Source organism: Ruditapes philippinarum, unplaced genomic scaffold (assembly GCF_026571515.1).
Source record: "Ruditapes philippinarum isolate M1 unplaced genomic scaffold, ASM2657151v2 ctg58_1_1_1_1, whole genome shotgun sequence".
NCBI classification, from domain to species: domain Eukaryota; kingdom Metazoa; phylum Mollusca; class Bivalvia; order Venerida; family Veneridae; genus Ruditapes; species Ruditapes philippinarum.
The window spans coordinates 218,571-239,668 of record NW_026857083.1 but is presented as its reverse complement, the minus strand read 5'-3'; the positions used below and the strand labels follow the sequence as shown (position 1 = coordinate 239,668).

The following is a 21,098-nucleotide window of genomic DNA, read 5'->3' as shown; positions in this document are numbered from 1 at the left end:
TTTGCTAAACACATATAAAGAAAATCAATGACCCCCGGGGCGGGGCCAATTTTGACCCCTGGGCTTGTATTTGAACAAACTTGGTAGACACCTATTAGAACATGTTTGATGCTCAATATCTTAGCCATAGATCTTTGAGTTCTTTAAAAGAAGATTTTTTAAGTTTTTACTATATGCATATAGGGAAAATCAATGACCCCCGGGCGGGGCCAATTTTCACCCCAGGGCATTTATTTGAACAAACTTGGTAGACACCCATTAGAACATGTTTCATGCTAAATATCTTAGCTCTAGCTCTTTGGGTTCTTTAAAAGAAGATTTTTTAAGTTTTTACTATATGCATATAGGGAAAATCAATGACCCCCCGGGGCGGGGCCAATTTTGACCCCAGGGCTTTTATTTGAACAAACTTGGTAGACACACACTAGAAGATGTTTCATGCCAAATATCTAAGCTCTAGCTCTTTGAGTTCTTTAAAAGAAGATTTTTTAAGTTTTTACTATATGCATATAGGGAAAATCAATGACCCCCGGGGCGGGGCCAATTTTCACCCCAGGGCTTTTATTTGAACAAACTTGGTAGACACCCATTAGAACATGTTTCACGCTAAATATCTTAGCTCTAGCTCTTTGGGTTCTTTAAAAGAAGATTTTTTAAGTTTTTACTATATGCATATAGGGAAAATCAATGACCCCCCGGGGCGGGGCCAATTTTGACCCCAGGGCTTTTATTTGAACAAACTTGGTAGACACACACTAGAAGATGTTTCATGCCAAATATCTAAGCTCTAGCTCTTTGAGTTCTTTAAAAGAAGATTTTTTAAGTTTTTACTATATGCATATAGGGAAAATCAATGACCCCCTGGGGCGGGGCCAATTTTCACCCCAGGGCTTTTATTTGAACAAACTTGGTAGACACTCATTAGAACATGTTTCATGCTAAATATCTTAGCTCTAGCTCTTTGGGTTCTTTAAAAGAAGATTTTTTAAGTTTTTACTATTTGCAAATAGGGAAAATCAATGACCCCCCGGGGCGGGGCCAATTTTGACCCCAGGGCTTTTATTTGAACAAACTTGGTAGACACTCACTAGAAGATGTTTCATGCCAAATATCTAAGCTCTAGCTCTTATGGTTTTTTAAAAGAAGATATTTAAAGTTTTTTCTTTCGGTTGCCATGGCAACCAGAGTTTTGCATGGAATTAAATTCTTTGAACAATTTTTAAAGGTGACCACCAAAGGAACATTCCTGTGAAGTTTGGATGAAATTGGCTTAGTGGTTTATGAGGAGATGTCATTTAAAGTAAAAGTTTACGGACGGAGGGACGGACGCCGGACGAAAAGCGATCACAAAAGCTCACCCTGTCACTTTGTGACAGGTGAGCTAAAAATGAGAGGCACACTTGGTTTTATGTTTATGTCAAATCCTTATGAAAGACATATTTGTGCCATTTATTTTTTATGATTTGCGATTCAATAATTTTTTTTGTCATATCTCACCTTTTTCATTTACTTTTTGAACCAATTCAACAAACATGACAAACAAGCATTTTAATATGTAATAAAATTTTATTGCATAATATTACTTTATGTTGTATAAAATTGACAAAGTCACAATACAAAATATTTCTTTCTACGCTACATAAATGATTAAAAGATACATGACAAATGAAATATATGAAGCTTTTACATACTACTAACATCAAATGGAAGACAAAAAGCAATACAAACTCTCTTTAAATATTCAACATCATGAATCCAGTTTTACAACCTTATTACAGTGAATTTAAGGTTTTAATTTCTTCAGGAAATGAGACTTTTCTTGCTTTATGCAAAACAATTTATTTCAAGGACTTTACAAGCCCATAACTCTTGGATTCCTAATAGAACTGCTCCTACTTCCATTTTTAAATGAATTTTAATAAATTTTTAGGATATTACTACAAAAAATTTGGAAGTTGGTCAGCTATTAGACTAAGTTTGGTCAGACTGCAGAGGTGTCCAGAATGGACATGTTCTATACAAATGGCAAGGGCTTTACAGTTGCTGTTGACTTTAATGTTTTTGTTTTTTTTAATGTATACTGTTTTGATATTTAATACTGGCAAATTGCGTTTTTTTTCCCCAATAATCTACACTGGATTTTTAATTTACTTATCAATTCTGTATAGTACTGCATCACAGGAACACTTCATGTACAGATTTCAACATAGTGAGCTGAGGCATGAAAATGAATTTGAAAAGAACAATAAAGACTTTATTTACATGATTATAGATTTTCACAGATGACAAAAAGCAGACAAAAGCACTTCCATTTCAGAGCAATTATAAGAAACAAACACAAGACGTGACAAACTAAAATAATATATAATAACTAATACTGTACTATGTACTGGCAAGTTTGCACAGAGATTCTGAGATACACACTGTTACAGTATTTAAATGCCATTTTTGAACACACATAGGTATTTTAGTCACATGTGAACCATTCTAATTTGTTTCATGATTTTCATAATTACGTAAATAACATCATAAAAAAAATTGTCTACAAGGTTGTTACTTGTGTTTAAAATTTAACATGGAATAAAAAATCACACTGTTTTCAATTCATAATCGACATCAATTATTGACTAATTTATAATAAACTTCTGATAAACTAACTTCAAATTAATAGTCTCATTTCATAGTGAAACTAATTTCTATTTTCATAAATGCATATCAATAATATTTCGCATAAGTTTTCAGTTATTTAAGTGCAAACTTAAATTCATATACACACTTACTTTGACAAACTTTCAATTGTGATAAAATTTCACATAGATTCTCAGTAAGCTTAATTCTAACTTCAAAATAATCCTTTTAGTTTGAAAAACTTCCATTGTAATGAACTAACTGAAAAATCTTGTAGTAAGTGAAAAATCTAGTCTTGTTAGAAAAAACAAACATGAAAAATATCTTAACCTCTCTTTTACGAACAGTTTGACAAATCTACACAAAAATGAGAAAAATTAGAATTATTTTACACTGCAACAGCCATCCTTATTATCTTACTAAAACAAATTAAGCACAACATAAAATACAAAAACACAAAATATACTTTTACAATAACAAGCTTCTAACATCAATATATCAAATGACAGCAGTTTTGTTTTAAATAAAATATGGCCTATAATTATATATCAAGAGAAAATCTAAAACTACATTCACCTCACAGGTAAATACTCCTTTATAAGCTTAATAAATAATATCAGATTTGACTAATTCATTTTTCCCTAAGAATTTTACAATTATGTAATTAAGATCATTTTAGTTTAATTTTGCAATTTTATTTTGTAAATGTTTTATTCCCTCTAGTTTTTTTTGTTGCAATAAATGTTTTAACTTGCTTAAAAAAAGTTGTTAGTAAATTCAAAATTCCTTTATCTATCAAAATCAAGATTAAATAAATCAAAAGTAATGATCATTTTCAGAAAGTGAAAAATGTTAGCATGAAATCTATAAATAGGATTAAAATATGATTTTGCAGACTTTGATTAAAGTGCTCAGTGCTTAATGTATATAATTTGTAGTTGTCTAGTACAGTAATTACTCATTCCTAGACCCAACAAAATAGTGGTCTTAATAATGATAGAACGATCTTCATTTATGCTCGACATTTATCCTTTGAAAAAGCTAAATATTGCTTTTTTTTTTCTGGAATTTTCAATGTCATCTGTTTAGCTGAACAATTCTGTAATCTGTTTAGTTAAATGTTTCTATAATGTACTGGTTTTCAACTTTTGATGTGTACTTTTTTCTTTTACTATACATGTATTGTATACTATTACTATGTATTTATATATAGAAGAGAATAATGATAAAATGACTTCATGATACTTTGTTAACTCAGCATAAAACTTTTCTCCCGCTTTTTTTCCAAAATTTGTATGCATTCAATTAAAAAATCGCAAGGAGACCCTCGACTGTATGAAATGACATTAATATGGGTGAAAATTTTACACTATCTGCTTTCATATTTATACTAGTTTTATTAAACATCGTGCTGTGGCTACAAACATACGAAATGACGTAGAAATGGACATGGACTTTCAGACACAAAGATACGAGAAAAAAACAAATAATATCTGTAAAAGATTGTCTTTTTTCTGTACACAAGACATAATATCAATTGTTCTATTCTGTTCTAGTACAAAATTTACTACCTTCCATCCAACAGATATTCGTGTAAATAGGTGGGCATGTAACATACAGGTAGTAATGTCAATACTTTAAAATTTTCATTGTAGCGTCACATACGGCACGTCGCTATAATCATCGTGTTTTTTTCTATTTAACACATACATTCAGCTTTAAAAACGAGGTTAGTGCTACAAATATAAATTAAAAGACTGAAATAAATGAAATTGTGCTAGAAATTTTCTACACAAATATTTTTAACTGAAGAAGCGACAACTGAAAATATGTGGAGATTTTTCATCGATCAATAAAAAAACACAAAAAAACTTGCAAATGATCAGACTGATTAAAGTGATATTGCACATAAAGTATTAGTTTTTACAAATTTAAAATTGCCAACTTAAGTATCTACAAAAGCACTACATACATATGGTTTTGAAAAAAATGGATTTTTTGGCCTCTTTGAATAAACAAAAACAATTCTATCCTAAACACAGTAAAATTAAAAAAAAAAAAATCGTAAGAAATGTACATAAGCACTTCTATTGAATTTTCCAACATCTTATTCAATATTTGTTTTGCTTATAAACAACAACCAAAATTTTTAAATGATGTTGAAAATAAAAAAAACTCTATTTCCAAAGGAACACAAAATTTTCCAAGGTAAGAAAACACATAACAAAAAACCCTGTGGGAGATATTGGTCACAATATGTTGGTCATTTCTTAAACAATAATGCACTTTTTTGTGATAAAAAATATATCTTTCGAAATATTGCTAATGTAAAGTCCAAGATTATTTTTTCTTCTTGCCGAGTGTGGATTGTTGGGCCTGATATTGGGCCTTGCGTTGGTTGAACAGGTTCATTTGATCCTCGAGATTCTTCTTGCTAGTCTCAATCTTCTGCTTCTGGTCTGAATGCTGACGCTTCAAGCTGTCAAAACTGGCATGTAGCTATAAGTAGAAATATTGGGCTATGAATAGAAATATATATCTATAAATAGAAATTTGTAGCTATAAATAGAAATATGCAGCTATAAATATTGGGCTATGATTATAAATATTGGGCTATGACTAGAAATATTTTAGAATTATGTAGCTATAAATAGAACTATGAGTTTAATATGGAAATACATGTATATTGTTTTCTATAGAACTGAATACCTTTAAATAAAATTCTGGTAATATAAAAATGTGAATTTAGCAGGCAACATAAACAACAGAAATAATGCAAAATAATAGGATTCAAATGAGATACAGATTTTCATATATTTTTATTCCTCTATAGCTTAATATAAGAACTATCAGTCAAATTTATGATCTAACAGTCTTGCTTAATAGTAAGAACGTCCGGTTTGTAATCCAGCTGTTGCTGGTTCAATCTTAAAGTGAGGCAAAAATTCTATGTGATATTTGATCTCAAAATTTGAGTCTAATGGTCTCATGTCTCACAATGCTGATTTAGAAATAATGTGGGATTAGTAGATGAAACTTTTTGAAATTACCAATGAATCATCCAGTTGAAGTGGACTGACTGCAGAGATAAGATCAAAAATAAGTTCAAATATGCATAAAAACTAGACAAGAATTTATGAAGCTTTTTACCAAATTCATATAGGAGAAACCTGTTTTTTAAGAATTAAAGATATACTATGCTCAAATTTGAGATCAGAAAATATTGATAATTGCTACACAGTCTCTTTGTAAATATGAAATAAACATGATTTGACTTTACAAAAAGTTGATATGTCATGTTTAAAACTCTACACACTACAGGTCATCACAGTATATAGTGTCGTTAAAAAAAAACTGGCAGTTTTTTTAAGGAAAGACCAACTTTACCTGTCCTATAATAGAGAATGTGACTTCCAATGCATAGTTTATTCATTTTTTATTCAAATTAGACATATTCAGTTAGAATGACATGGGTTGTAATTAATTTCTTCAATTAAAATATTTTACTCAAAGATGAGCATAGTATATCTTACTTCCAATGAATTATGCCTTTTAATTATTATATCTATAAAATGATCAATAATAAGTAAAAATTGTCATACATCTTTCTCTGCTTCTTTAAGCTCCGCCTCCTTTTCTTTCACCTTGATCACAAATGTCTGTCTCATTTCCTCCTCTTTCTTCTGTAATTCTGCTACATGTTCCTGACGTTTCTGCTCATATGTCTCTGATAAACTGAAATAAAAACAAGTGAAATGTTTATAATGACAAATGAAAACTAGCATCAGGGTTGCCTTGTCAAAGAAAATGTCCTAACATACGTTCTTTATTTTCTTAATAGCAATGTAGAAGAACATTAACTGTTTATTGAAAGAGTTTTTAGTTACTGCTTAAGTTGGTCATACCAAATTCAGTCTACCCAGGCTTTACATTAGTGATATACATATAGATTATTTATATAAATTTGCAATCTAGATCTACCATATTGATTTCTTAAATAGATTTGCCATATAGATTTTGACAGGAATCAGAAAGTATAAGGTGGGGGGGTGGAGAGGGGGAGGGGGGAGAAGAAAGACAAGTCCAGGGATGATAAGGGTAACAGTCAACAATGTTATAAACTTATATGAGCCGCGTCATGACAAAACCAACATAATGGGTTTGCGACCAGCATGGATCCAGACCAGCCTGCGCATCCGCTCAGTCTGATCAGGATCCATGCTGTTCGCTTACCAACTCTACTACAAGAAGAGAAACTGATAGCGAACAGCATGGATCCTGATCAGACTGCGCGGATGCGCAGGCTGGTCTGGATCCATGCTGGTCGCAAACCCATTATGTTGGTTTTGTCATGACATGACTCATATAATAACCAATAAAAGGTTACCTCTTTGACTGGTCATCAGAGAATCCCATCTGTTCAAGCTTATGACGTCTGTACAGCTCAAAATGTTTGCTGTGAGTAGTCTCCCTTAGATCCTCCATGTTTGTACGGATCAACATCTCTCGTAACTTCACAAAATCACAGTGATTCTCGTTTTCAACTGAAAGTTAAAGTATAAAATATCTGTTTAAATAAATTAAGCAGGAAATTTGTTTTTTTTTTATTAAATTCAATTAGACAATAAACAAAATAATCAATTACTAATAATTACAGGCCTCTTTGATTTGTTTTTATCATCAAATTTCACCCAGTAAGATAGTAAAATCCACATTAAACACTCTTATTAGCAAAAGCAAGTCAAACAAATTCTCTTCTACTTTATTCTAAAAATTAGCATTCTACACTGACCCAGCAGTGCAAGCTTAGAAAAAGGTAAAAAAACCTTCACTTTTACTCCCTGCCCCACTTCCAAGGGTTTAGGGGCTGAGGTTAAAATTGACTAGCGTATATTTTAACCTTAGTACAAATTTCATAGAGATAACATTAAACCTATACCTTGAACAGTTCCCCATGGATACTGTCTAGCTTTCACCATTTTATTACCAATCTTGACTTCATCACTTGAACCTACTACAGCAAATGGCAGATGACCCTGAAAAACAAAAACATGGTCTTGCTTTACATTTGCACAAATCTGTACACAGAAAATAAAAGATTTATTTTTTTGAACGCTTAAAAGCCTATAGCATTTCTCTAACAACTAGTTTACTATAAATAAATAAGCCAAAGAAAAACATGAATGGTTAAGAAATATATCACTGCAACATAGAAAGCTTTTTAGAATCTTTAACCTCCTGAATTTGTATAATGGATTTGCCAAAAAAATGAATTTGGACCAGTCCATTCAAGGTTTAAGGGATTTCAATATCAAAATATATAATCAAGATGCCATCAGTATATAGCCAGGTCAGACAGTAAAGATGTGCAGGCCGGCCTGGCTCTATACTGGTGGCAAAGGCTAATCATTTCCGACTCAAGCAGCTTAAAGTGCAAATCTTAATGAAGTTAATCAAAGTGACCATGTGGTATAAGACATCGACTTATGGCATATTCATTTATAACTTAAAATAACAATATAAAAGTGTCATTTTTCTCTCTTTAGTATTTGTATTTACTTAAGTAACGGCCAATTGAACTCTTCTGTTACTAGACTCAATCACGTGATAAACCCTTAATATTTATCTTTACATGTAAAGGCTGTAGGGTACATAAATTTGAATAAATCATAAATTATATTTTTCTGCATCAAATATACATGTCCAGTTTTCTTCAGACAGACCTTAGTACACACAAACTAGAGCAAGTTTACTTCCGATGACATCTGGCCTTGAGGTTATAAATTTTTTTCTGAGTTCTGTCTCAAATCTCAGGACTTTGATTGGTCAGTGTACATGCTGTGACAGTTTCTGACCAATCAAATACACCGGCCTTGAGTTTATAAAACTTTTCTCAAATCTCAGGACTTTGATTGGTCAGTGTACATGCTGTGACAGTTTCTGACCAATCAAATACACCGGCCTTGAGTTTATAAAACTTTTCTCAAATCTCAGGACTTTGATTGGTCAGTGTACATGCTGTGACAGTTTCTGACCAATCAATTACTGGAGGTTTGAGATTGGAGAATTTCTTTATAACGTTTGAACATGGTATCCTTATTCTATGAAATATCCTCTTGAAACTAGCATTCATAATAAACAATCTTCACAAGTTTTTTTTTAATATTGAATAATTTTTGATGAAAAAATTCTGTAAATAAAACTTTTTCTGACCAAACCTAGGTGTAACACAGTGATGTGTGTTTTGATGTTTTTTCATCTTTCAAGCAATAAAACTCTTAAACATGTTCAGGCTATATTGAAAGCTTTTGTTAGAACATAAAAAATCAGCATAACAATTGTTAGTGCAAATGTACATCATTGTTTTCAAACACAATACAGGTACTTTGTACAAGCCGTTATTCAGCAGTTATAAAATTTATCAACTAAAATTAGGTTACACTGTAGGTATTACAATTAACAAAACTGAACTACACAAAGCAAAAGAAAATAAAAGCAGCGAAATGTTCTTCAAGCTTTAAATAAGACTATTGATCAATAAACAGCTGAAAGTCTGCATGATAGGTCACACACAGATCTTGTGGGGACTTTCCAATTTAAGTGGAAGTGGAAAGACCAGATACCACTTGTCTATAATTCAATATTTAAGGCCCAAAAGTGGCTTGGTGGATAAAACCAACAGCCTTTTGAAAGCTGGTCTGTGGTTTATTAAGTCACACCAAAACCATTAAGGTCATATGGTGACTAACTGTTGTGACAAACAAAGACCCAAGTGCCCGACAGAGTACCCTTGCTACCTGGATAGCTTCCTTGTATGTTATAATTCAACATTTCAACAAGAACAGTTCTTTCCATGCAATAGTTTGTATCTAAATTGATCAAACGTCTTATAAAAATAAAAGATAGCAGGTCACAAATAAGCTAAATATAGAACTCCTTGTGGTCAAAGGGAGGTAATCAACATAGTTACTTTAATATCTTCACGTCGTACAACTCTGCAATACTATTTAACAACAAAAAATGCATAAATGAAAATAGTAATATCTATACATATTAGACAGATTATTGTTAGTGATGATAATGTTCTAAAGCTGGGCTTTGTATGGAACATAAAAGCTGCAATAAAATCTGTTAAGTTATTATATAGAAACATATACAGGGACTCTTTTTATCAAAATAATTTATCATTGAAAACACGCTCATATAAACCTTTACCAATTTTGCATATTAAATTTCCAATAAAGCATTTTGATAAAAACTCTTAAACAATAATATATCTATTATTACAAAATTTTAAATTCTTTATATTACAAAATTCTTACACATATTTACAGATAACAAGGTCTGACACTAGCTTTGGACTTTTTTAAGCATTAGATTAGGTATAAATTGTTTCACATGTAATAAAAAAATTATTAAACCCACATATACAGAAAATAATTGAACCAAATTTTTAGAAATGCAACAAAACTCTTCAGTTTTAAACGGCAGTTGGAGTGTTGAAGTACTAGTTCAGGAAATCTGATACTATATAATAACAATAATTATAAGTTAAACTTGGAAATGGCTCAGAAATGGATGGGAATGTAAACAAGAAAATGGCAAATAGATGAAATGCAAAGCATGGTTCTAAAAAGGCAGTCACTAAAAGCAGTATATGAAAAAAATTCCCCAGGTGAGACTGCACGGAAGTTCAGGCTGGCCTGTCTCTATACACGTGGAAAGGCTATTTACTTTTAGTACCAACATGGTAAATGTTTAAGACTTACATTCATGGCATTGTTTGTATCAGCAACTGTCTGGTCGTCTGTCGGGAAATGATAAATCTGTACACCATTTGACTGTAACTCATTCATGATCTGTAAGTAAGCAAATGAACATCATTTATCATTTTAGTTATTCAATACGAGTTTATAAATTGCTTATCATCATTTTTTTTTTAAGCTTTGTGATTTTTTCGTATGAAGTTACAATGCAGCTTGTATCACTAGAATATACAATGAAATACAGAAAGTATCCACACGATTCTATGACAAAATTCAATTCACTAATATAAAGGTTATATGCCAACTTCCCATCTCTACTTATTCCAGTCCCTATATACGTACTCAGATACGATCTTTCCAACAGGAATTATGTTCAACACGAAGTCACATGTACAGATTCTCTATGAACTTATTAATTTAAGATACTTTTAACATATAAACATCTATAAATGAAGAATGGTTTATTCCTGTATACAAATGATACAATACATTACCTTTGCTTTGAACTTCTGTAGTTCAGCCTTGGTGATGGTATCAGCCTTGGCAATGATTGGTATAATGTTCACCTTACTATCCAGTTTCTTCATTGTAACTAGATCCAAAGCTTTCAGTCTGAAATAACATATTAAAAGAAGGTTATGGTAATATAATACATAAAATTATACTCTAAAATTGACATTTTTTTCAAGTCATATCTTAAACAATACAGATAATAAGCAAATGGACTTAATCCAGAATGGAGAATATTTTGGGTTTTCGCAGCTAACTTGAGTTTACAAATAAACTTTTGCAGTTACAAATCAGATAATAAGCATAACAATTTGAATTCTTTTTTGTTAACAGTAGTGCACCATAAAGTTATAATGGTAAAACTTTGTGTCTGGGGGTTTCCTGGGAAAACCCACATTTGTGGAGTTCTGGATAACATCTATATTTTCAGTAAAACCCTTCATATGTCCGAATATCACATTTTGAACTGGGCACCCTAGTGTAACCATTAACCTATTCATTTCTAGCTCGATAATTTCCTTGCATTAAAAACTCTAACTCCATGGTTGGAATCAAATCTTCAATCTTAATGCAAGAGATAACAAGTCAGCAACATTTAGCATTGAACATTTACTCCACTCTCATCTCATTCTCTAATGTAAGGCAGCCTTAGCCCTATATACAAAACCCATTTTGGCAATAATAGCTTGTCTATGCAACAAGTATAGAGCCTGACAAGTATGTCATAATATTAGTTTTTCAATTCTGATATCCTTTAAACCTATAATGGAAAGTTCCGAATTCAAAATTTTGTACATACGAGTGTCCCGTTGGTGCAATGAAGTACAGACAGGCATGGATTCTACTATCATGATAGTTATACAGTGATCTCTTTATCTTTAATTCTTCCGACAGGAAAGCCTCAAACTGGCTGTCAATGTAATCCACGATTGATTTCCAGCTGTTAAGAATTAAAATTAAATCATATACTTATTATTTATAAAAAACAACTACATGTAGAGCAACAAATTTGATGAAAGTAATCAAAAGTCAATTTAATTATGCTAGCATTTAAATTTCAATATGCTTTTTCATGTTTTAAGATGATTTTTTTAACATTCAGAAATTTTGAATTACTTGAATAGCAAAATCAGGCAAATTGGGAGAAAAACTGACTCATAAATGACTCATTGAAGAAATTTATGGAGATAAATAATTGTTATGCTGTCCTGAATTAAAAGCACATTTTGCCCCATTTATATTTTTAATATTAAAATTTTGTGTATTGTCAGGCAGATATATATGCAATTATAGTGTTGCAGATGATGTTTAATGTACAAATCTTAATAGACTTCCTGTTCTTTACTGTTTATTTCTGTGCTATAAAAGAATGATTATATAATTGTAGAACAATTTTAGAACACAGACCTGTCTTCCTTGTTAATTTGATCACCGAACCCAACACTGTCAACAATTCTCAACTTCAGTCGTACATTACTCTCCTGTAACTCTGAAATAAAAGACAGATTATGACAAATATCATATAGAGTTAACTGTTATGCAGGAAAAGAGCTATTTTAGGCTGCTTTGATATTTTACAAATTTAAATTTAAAACAGAACAGATATTTACAAGCATGTGAACAATTTAAGACAAGGTCATTAACACTCACTTCCCTATCTTGTCACTAATAAACTTCCTTCTTTCAATTATCACTTTAAGAATTTGTTAAATGGGGAAAAACGTTACATTTTATCAAGATTAATTTTTCATTCATGTTCATGACAAATGGTTCATGTAGTTTCTGGGCCGGAACATCATCATGGATGCTAAGCTGGGGTTCTTTGGCCATTTATTATACAAATTAAAATCTTTGTTTTCTGTATTGCGTATCATTTCAAACATGACAATTCATTTTCTTTAAAACTGTACTCCTTTTTAATAAATATTTTATGACTCCATTTGACTAATAACCTATAATATCGATCACATCTTCGCATATGAATTGTGATGTTTGTTTATATTATATAAACTAACATTATATGCAAATTTATTGGGCGTTTTCTTGTTTCCTGTTTAATTCCATCCGTTGTCTGGGGAGGCCTTCATAAAATCAAGGTCAATCTTACATGTACTGAACATTCATCAGACATACTAAGAGCATATCTTACCATAAGTATTGGCCTTGAGTTTCACTCCAGGTAAATCATGTGTGGACGGTGTAGAATCAAAATGAGTGTTGAATAGTGTGTCCATCAGAGTAGACTTGCCAATACCTGTCTCTCCTGTGAACATAAAAATCAAACATGTCACATTGAACATAAAACATATAAAATTATAACGTTCTCCAGGTTTTTAAAGTCAACATATTTGGTGACATTGGGTGTCAATCCACCCCTATCTGGAATATGTGTTTTGTTTTCTACATCTCATTTTTCCCTATCATGTTAATGAAATATTTTTTAACATTTAAATGTTATAAATTGTTATAAAACTTTTCATTATATGTTTTTCATCACTGTTCCTGTCATTCTTATATGGAATAAAATATATTAACAGTACAAATCCCCCATTTGCATGAACTTGTTCATGAATGCTCTTTCACACTGTTATGAGCTTAGACCCTTTTTCTCCCAAAGTGAAACTAGAAATGTGTCCATCGGTCACAGACATGCCTCCATATTGCACTACCAGTATTTTGTAAGTCTACAGACTGACCACCCTGAAGGATGGACAAAGGAAATGCAAATCTATACACCTGTGTACAATACAATGCAGTCAAGAAATGGAGGTAAAAAAAGTTTGCTGTTCTTAACTGAAATAAGGTAAATTAACCGAAAATTCAATGATAACTGGAAAATTCATCTGAAAATTTCAGAAAAGTGTTAAATCAAGTCACTTACCTAAACAAAGGATGTTAAAACAGAATCCCTGTGCAACAGACTTATTAACAAGCTGATCGGGCAGGCTGTCAAAACCAACATGTCCAGTCAGATTGAGGTTCCTTGGTCCATTAGCTTGCTGACCCCTGCTGGCTGGGGCTGGAGCCTGTATCAATAATTATGATAGAAAATTAACAAAATTCCATGTTAAATCCAAGCATTCCAAATATTACTAATTTTTAAGCATTATATTTAAAGCCTTAACTAAAACTAGCATCATCTTCTTTAAAAGCAAGGAATAAAATTGTAGCAAAATTTATAAAAATTAAGAACTACTTAAATTGTGTGCGACTTGAGCATACTTTTTTTTACTATCAAAGCTGGTATAAAAATATAACTCAAAAGTTGATCAGATGCACTATATTAGAAATTCAAATTAGAATATGCAACTGAATATAGTATAATCAGAATCAAATCAGTGTTATCAACTAAATTAAATCAGCATATAGTTTACAAAGCTTTCATTAGGAGATGATTGAAAAAATATCTGTGAGTGAACAGAAGTAGAAAGTAAAATTCTAAACAATAACAATATGTGAGTGAAACTATGTGAAGGTCTATCAACCAAGTTGTAATAAAAAGTTGTGTTTAGAATTTAGAGAATTATAATGTCTCTCCTGTTTATAGCATAGAATATTAGATGTAGATAAGAAGAACCAGAAAAATGTCCATTCATGTAAGACAAGGATGCCCCCACATTCCACTATTTTGACAGTCAACAGACGGACAGCAGCTGCAGGACAGCGAGATAGACAGACAAAGGCAAACCTACATGCCTCTTCTGAAAGAGGTAGGAGCATACAAGGGGTGTTCAAATATGAAAATTGACCCAGTTGCATTCATATTTCAACAACCCTCTTACAAACCACTGACGTAAACAATGTATTATCATCATATGCAGCAATTCCTCACAAAAGCAAAGCTGGACATAGTAAATAATTTTATTCTAAGAATTTTCCTACAAAATCTTTTTTCTGCACACTGTCAAGAACACATTAGTATCAGTGAAATTATTTGAACCACTTTTTTTAACACACATGTTATGGTCCACTCCCTGTATTACCCAGTACTGATGTGACCAGTGACCATTGGCAAGTGTTTCATTATGTTTGACACTCTCAGGAAAAAAATAGTACAAGTATTTTTATTTAAACCACTTTTTTAGAATTTAAAACAGGAATGGTGATCTCCCTGTATTAACCAGTACTGGTGTGACCACTAGCAATTGCGAGTGCTTTATTATGTTTGAAAAAAGCTTGGTTGATTAATAAAGTAAGCAGGTATACACATGTTCATATAAGAACCAGCTACTTGAAGGAGTAAAGGACTCTAAAAGAACCCACTTAACCCATTACTTCATATACACGCCTTTTTCACCCCCCCCCCCTTTTTGTTGTCTCAAATGATGAAAAAATGCCTGATTTAGGCCCCAAACACTTGTTTTTGTTTGAGAAATGTTGTTAAAAAAAGTGACCTCTTTTTCGGCGCGGCCCCCCAACCAAAAGATACATCAGGGGGTTGCCAGAAGGGGGATGTGCCCCCTTCTGTTTGGGGGGTTTGAAGGGGGGGCGGAGTCCCCCTCATCGCCAAGAAAATTTTGGACTTGTGAGAGGCTGTAAATGACCCCAGATTTGATCATATGGTAACGGCGTAACCAACGCTGAAAAGCATTGACTCTATCTCAATCCATTGAGAAGTTGCAGCACTTTGAAAATCAATTTTGATGGAAAAATCAACGCAAAATAGTGATTTTTGGCAATTTTGAGATGTCCCCTCGTTGCCATGGTAACAGGAAAATTTAAGCCTGAGCATGTTGTTGCAAGGGCAAAATGGTCCAGTCAACATTTGTGCCAAGTTTGATTAGTGTTGAAGCACGTATACACTTTTACATATAGGTACCAGCTACTAAGGAGTAAAGGACTCTTAAAGAACCCACTTAAAGAAGCAAGGGAGCCCATACATGTAATTTGTTACTGAGTAAAACTTATTAATGAAACAACTGGGCATATTACACACAAAATTATGCTGGGCGTAAAACACACATATGCTTGGCGTAACACACATATGCTAAACCACGCAAAATGTAAAACAGCAATGCCTTTTGGACTTAGATTCTACACCTACTTTTGTGGTAATGACCAGGATTTTCATACCACACATTTAAACTGAATATCAAAGTACTTATCTTTATATGGACATGTTTTTTATTTTCACAATCAGTTTAAGTATACCTAAAATAACTTGAATATCAAATAAATACCTTTTGATAAAGAAGAAAATAGAGGTTTGTACAATTCAACTTTTTAAAGTATAAAGTAAAGGTGCAATGAAGAAAATGTCTTCCATTTTGAATGTAAGAAAGCAAAAGAGAGACATATATAGTCAAAGTTAAGTAAATAAATATCTAAAGATCTTTATGTTAAATTCTTGATTATAAAACTGTGCAATAAATATAACAACTGTGTGTAAGCCATCTTATATCTATCTGAAAACGAAAGAAGTGCAATAACAGAAACAATAGACAGTATGACTATGTTGTGCTGAATGATTGTGACACTGTGATAGAGAAACCTCAAAGCAATCTTGTACTGAAAATCTTACACTTTATTATACCTCAAAAGATTCCAAGAAAATACTTTTTTTTTTTAGGAATTAAAAAAAAATGTACCAGTCATAATTGGTGCTTAAATGATCATTGAGACTATATTTTTGTTGGTTTAATAGTCCTGAACAATAAAAAATTACAATTTCATATACATGTATAAATAATATAAATATGCAACACATGTTTATTTTTATCAAAACTGCTGGAATTCAGGTCTTACATTAGTAAATCACCCTCAATGAAGTAAAGTCCTTATTTAGATAATGTACATTTGTAGAATTTTTAGGAAAAGCCTTTTCTCCCACCAGATAATGTAAAAAGTGACAAGGTTTTCAGTAGATTACCTTATGAAATGAGATAATGAAATGTGTCCACCATTAGATGAATAAAGTCTAGCTAGAGTGAGCGGCTAAGCCATGACAGTAAGCACTTTTATAGTCACTTTAATCATTCTCCAATAAGTAATTGAGATAATGTATGCCGTACACAGTAGAATTTAGGCATAAAGAAAATGCTGATGAATTTAGGCATAAAGAAAATGTTGATGAACTAAAAACTTTGACAACAGCATATTTTTAACATAATTCAGTATTCTACTTTATAAAGAAATATAATCTAAATTAGAATACTTTATGAAATTTATAAAGCAAGAAGCTTGAGCTAAATCATAAAATGCATCAAAAAGTTTATTAATAGAAGCAAGTGAAACAGTCTGTAGTGAGAGTATCATAACTCATGATCTGTAAACTGCGATTGTAAATTTCAGAAAAAAAAACCAACTTGATATATCAGTATATCTGAATATGTTATCATGGCATCACGTTGTTAACACCAGCTTACCTGCAGTACTGAGCGTACTAAATCTCCGGCATTTGATGGGACCTAAACATGCACAAAATCAAAGTTATATAATATTGCAGTTTTTTTATGTACAAATTTACTCTGGCAATATTTTTAAGATATATCAATTGCATCAAATTTCTTCAATTAATCATACCAACTTATATTTTGAACTACATAAATAGTTATCTTCATTGTATGAATGAATATGGATATTTTTGAACAAAACTGTGAATAATTTATAAGTTCTCTGCAGTAATGAATGAACTGCCATGTATGTCACAAGACAGATTGGACAGGATGTATAATATTTATATAATAGAATGTTAAGTAAACCTCTCAGGTCCCTGAAAAGTGAACCCCTTCTTATGCTTCGATTTGTTCAATTCAGAAACCTCTTAAAAGTGCCGGCAAATTTTCAAATTATTTTGAAGTCTGCAGGTGGCGCATTTTTCTAGGGTTACTCGCCTCGCCCTGCAGGACGGGCAAATGACCATACAAATTTACTCCCCTTTATAAATTGAACTTGCCTGCATTTTGATAGCCAAAATTTGTTAGAATCAAAAACACATGACTCAAATTTACTATTTGCCAGTCTATATTGGTATAATCAGCTTTATTCAATTACTTATTGTTTATGATATTTTTCATTCTTTTATCATATGATCTTCAACATAGCCTGAATATTTATTTCATTCACACTCACCTAAACCACATGGCTATTAAAGTATAAAACACTTGAAATATGGCTAAGTACTCTATAAAATATTTCCGAATGCATATGTATAAAATACAGTCCTATGTTGCTCTTGTTACGGAATCAATTCATCATATGCGTTCAGTAAAGTTTTATACTAGTCATAAGGTTGATTTCCGATGATTTTTGTTTGACAGTATTAAGATTGAAATGGCCTCAGCAGTTGCAGTGGATTCGTTTAGACCTGGACTGGGTGGTCTTTCATAAATTTCCATTTCAGTCGGACTATTGTGACAATTTACTGCAACATCATTAAAAGGGCTTACAGACACTTCACCCCCCAGACACCTCACCCTAGGCCCCTTTTTGCAGACACTTCACCCCTCAGACAGTTCACCCCTCATTTTAAGAAATTTGATTGAGACACTTCACCCCTCATTTTTTTATTTTGTGATTAACAATTATTTATGTAGACTATGTTAAATACATTCAATAGTGATTGAGTATGTTTAAATATTGTTTTAACCCATTGTTTAATAAATTTTTAGTTGATTTAATTCTTGAAGTTTTGGTACTTAAGTTCGATTTCAGTTTGATCCTTACCATATAATAATCATTGAGTAACGATCACTTGGTGATGGTTTGTGCTTTAACTTTGTGCTTAATGTACATAACTGGTGCTATTTATTTGTTTAATAAATGACATTATGAATGATCTTGATAATGTGTCTGATAATGATGATAAATAATTTATATTTACTATATTTTATAAAGCAACCAATTCATTCATTCATATTCATTTATATTCATTTTATTTATTCATTTATTAAATTTATTAATTAAGAATAAATTTAATTCTCATACAATTATACCATTTTAATTCAATTATCTAATCAATTGTGAGATAACTGTTGAATAAACAACTAATCAACATGTTGAATAAACAAGGTGACATGCAATAAACACTTAATGGATGAAAGTGCTGTGATATATCATTTGGCAATACAACCAATTAACCTAAATCAGCTTTAAACTTAGTAAAAATAAAGGTAATAAGCAAAATTTTTAAATCAAATAATACTAAAAATAATAAATATAAACATATATAAGCATTTTGTTGTTTATAGAAAAAAATTGGATGAGGGGTGAAGTGTCTTACTGATTTGAGGGGTGAAGTGTCTGGGGGGTGAGGTGTCTTGCTACCATTAAAAGTGACTCATGGTGAATGAATGGAGCTTCTAAGTTCTAACAAATAAATAACTATGATTTTGTCAGGGCACAATCGGCACTACTTTGACTATAGTTATTATTTGTACATTTTTTATAACAATTTGAAAACATATGTTTATTATAAAACTCTAACTAAAGAAATTAACAGCTCGAAACTTCCATAATTATAACAAGAAGCAAAAACAGTACAATTTATTAAGACAAACACAAAGTTAGGGTTGGGTCACAAAAACACAACATGGAAGATTAAGCTAGAATAAAAAGAATTGTGATATGACTGAATCAATAAATGGTAAATCATATTCACCCTTTGTACATCTGGTGCAGCCATGTGTAACTTCAAGGAAGTCGAAAATTTATGAAATCGGCAAAAATGCAAAAAATTTAACAACCCGGAAGTATTCAGTGCGGAATTTAAAATAATTTTCAACCTAAAGTGCTTTTACTACCAAAAAGAGAGAAACACGTCTGCTCAAGCGAAGAAAGCTATGTTCTCACCACAGGAACTTGAAATTCTATCAAATAACCAATATTAATTATAATATCCAAATATACCCCCTATATACTATAAAAAAAAACACTTTATATAGGGGGTATATTTTGCATATTATCGTTAATAGTGATAGAATTTCAAGTTCCTGTGGTTCTCACTGATAAAAAAGCTAGAAGATTGTTACTTTCTGTAGATCTACAGATCCACTTGTTTAACACAAAGATTGTTCCAATTCTTTGTTATCGCTCTGAAGTTTAGGGAATGGAAAATTTATAGTGTATTGATCAATTTCACCTTAATTTTTTTTAATTATACTTAACCACAAGCAAAGTACTCCCAATTGTATGTTATATAGTGAACTTGGAGTAACTCCGGTATCTTTGCAAATAAAAAGTAGAATTATTAACTACTCGTGTAAGCTTTTGAATGGTAAAGATGATAAGATTTGTAATATTTTATATAAGATTGCATACACAGTATAGATTAGATATAGAACTGAAATACCGTGACTTTCTTTTGTTAAGGATACTTTGAACAAACAAATTATTGGTACCTTGTCCGTTTAATTTCAAAAGTCTTGTTAGGAACAGACTTCGAGATAAGTTCATCCAAAGTTGGAAAAGTGATGTCCATTCTTTCAGCAAATGTTTAAACTACCGTTTATATAAATCAGAGTTTGTATCCGAAGATTATTTTAACATGTATACACGTACTTCCTTGGCAACTATCTTCAACCTTGTTTTTTTTTTTTTTTTTTTTTTTTTTTTGAGGCCCCAACTGGGTAACCCCGTTTATTTACCCCGTAATAGGTATGAGAGGGTCGGGGTCATCCCTCTGATACCTTACATGATATCTACATAATATTTAAATCATCATCTATAATAATATAATTACAATATACATTATATTCAAACATTCAATCAATTTTCATATAATAAGTATAACAATTTTGTATGATATGATTCAAACAAACAAAGAATATTGGTTTGGGGTAAATTAATTTAGTGTAGCCCATTAGTTTATTAATCTTCAACCTGGTTAAAATTTAGATGTATGAATCATAAAATGCCAATTGAGAAAGGTATATTTCTAAATATAGAGAGAAATTTACGTATATGTACTTCATGTGAATCAAACCAACTCGGTGACGAATTTCACTATCTCTTTTATTGTTCACATTTTGTTATTAGTAGACGTAAATTTATTAAACCGTATTATCATAGATTTCCTAATGCACTGAAATTTGAAGATCTTATGAATAGTAAAAACAAGTCACATTTTAAAAAACCTTCCTTTCTTTTGTAAATGAATAATTACAACATGCGAATAATAAATATATTGTTTCCTCATTAGTCTCCTAGAAATTTTGTTATTAAAGCATAAATTTTCCGGTTATTATTGAGAATCTA

The 21,098-nt window shown here is 31.4% G+C and overlaps 1 protein-coding gene across 3 annotated transcripts; it reads right to left on the bottom strand.

The window, feature by feature from the left end:
• Nucleotides 1-3,916: 3,916 nt before the first annotated feature.
• On the bottom strand, nt 3,917-19,649 carry LOC132748718 (septin-11-like). Of its 3 annotated transcripts, XM_060738333.1 has the most exons (13): nt 19,504-19,631; nt 17,270-17,311; nt 13,786-13,930; nt 13,054-13,167; nt 12,312-12,393; nt 11,704-11,844; nt 10,889-11,006; nt 10,398-10,487; nt 9,599-9,631; nt 7,568-7,664; nt 7,016-7,172; nt 6,231-6,363; nt 3,917-5,127 (listed from the first exon to the last, which is right to left on the bottom strand). In XM_060738333.1, the coding sequence occupies exons 1-13, from the start codon at nt 19,525-19,527 to the stop codon at nt 4,969-4,971; spliced, it is 1,335 nt and encodes a 444-aa protein (XP_060594316.1). In that variant the 5' UTR covers nt 19,528-19,631; the 3' UTR covers nt 3,917-4,968. The 3 variants fall into 3 exon arrangements, with proteins under 3 accessions (XP_060594316.1, XP_060594319.1, XP_060594317.1); XM_060738336.1 differs by lacking the exon at nt 17,270-17,311 and having other exon boundaries at nt 19,504-19,649; XM_060738334.1 differs by lacking the exon at nt 9,599-9,631 and having other exon boundaries at nt 19,504-19,629.
• Between the last annotated feature and the right edge of the window lie 1,449 nt (nt 19,650-21,098).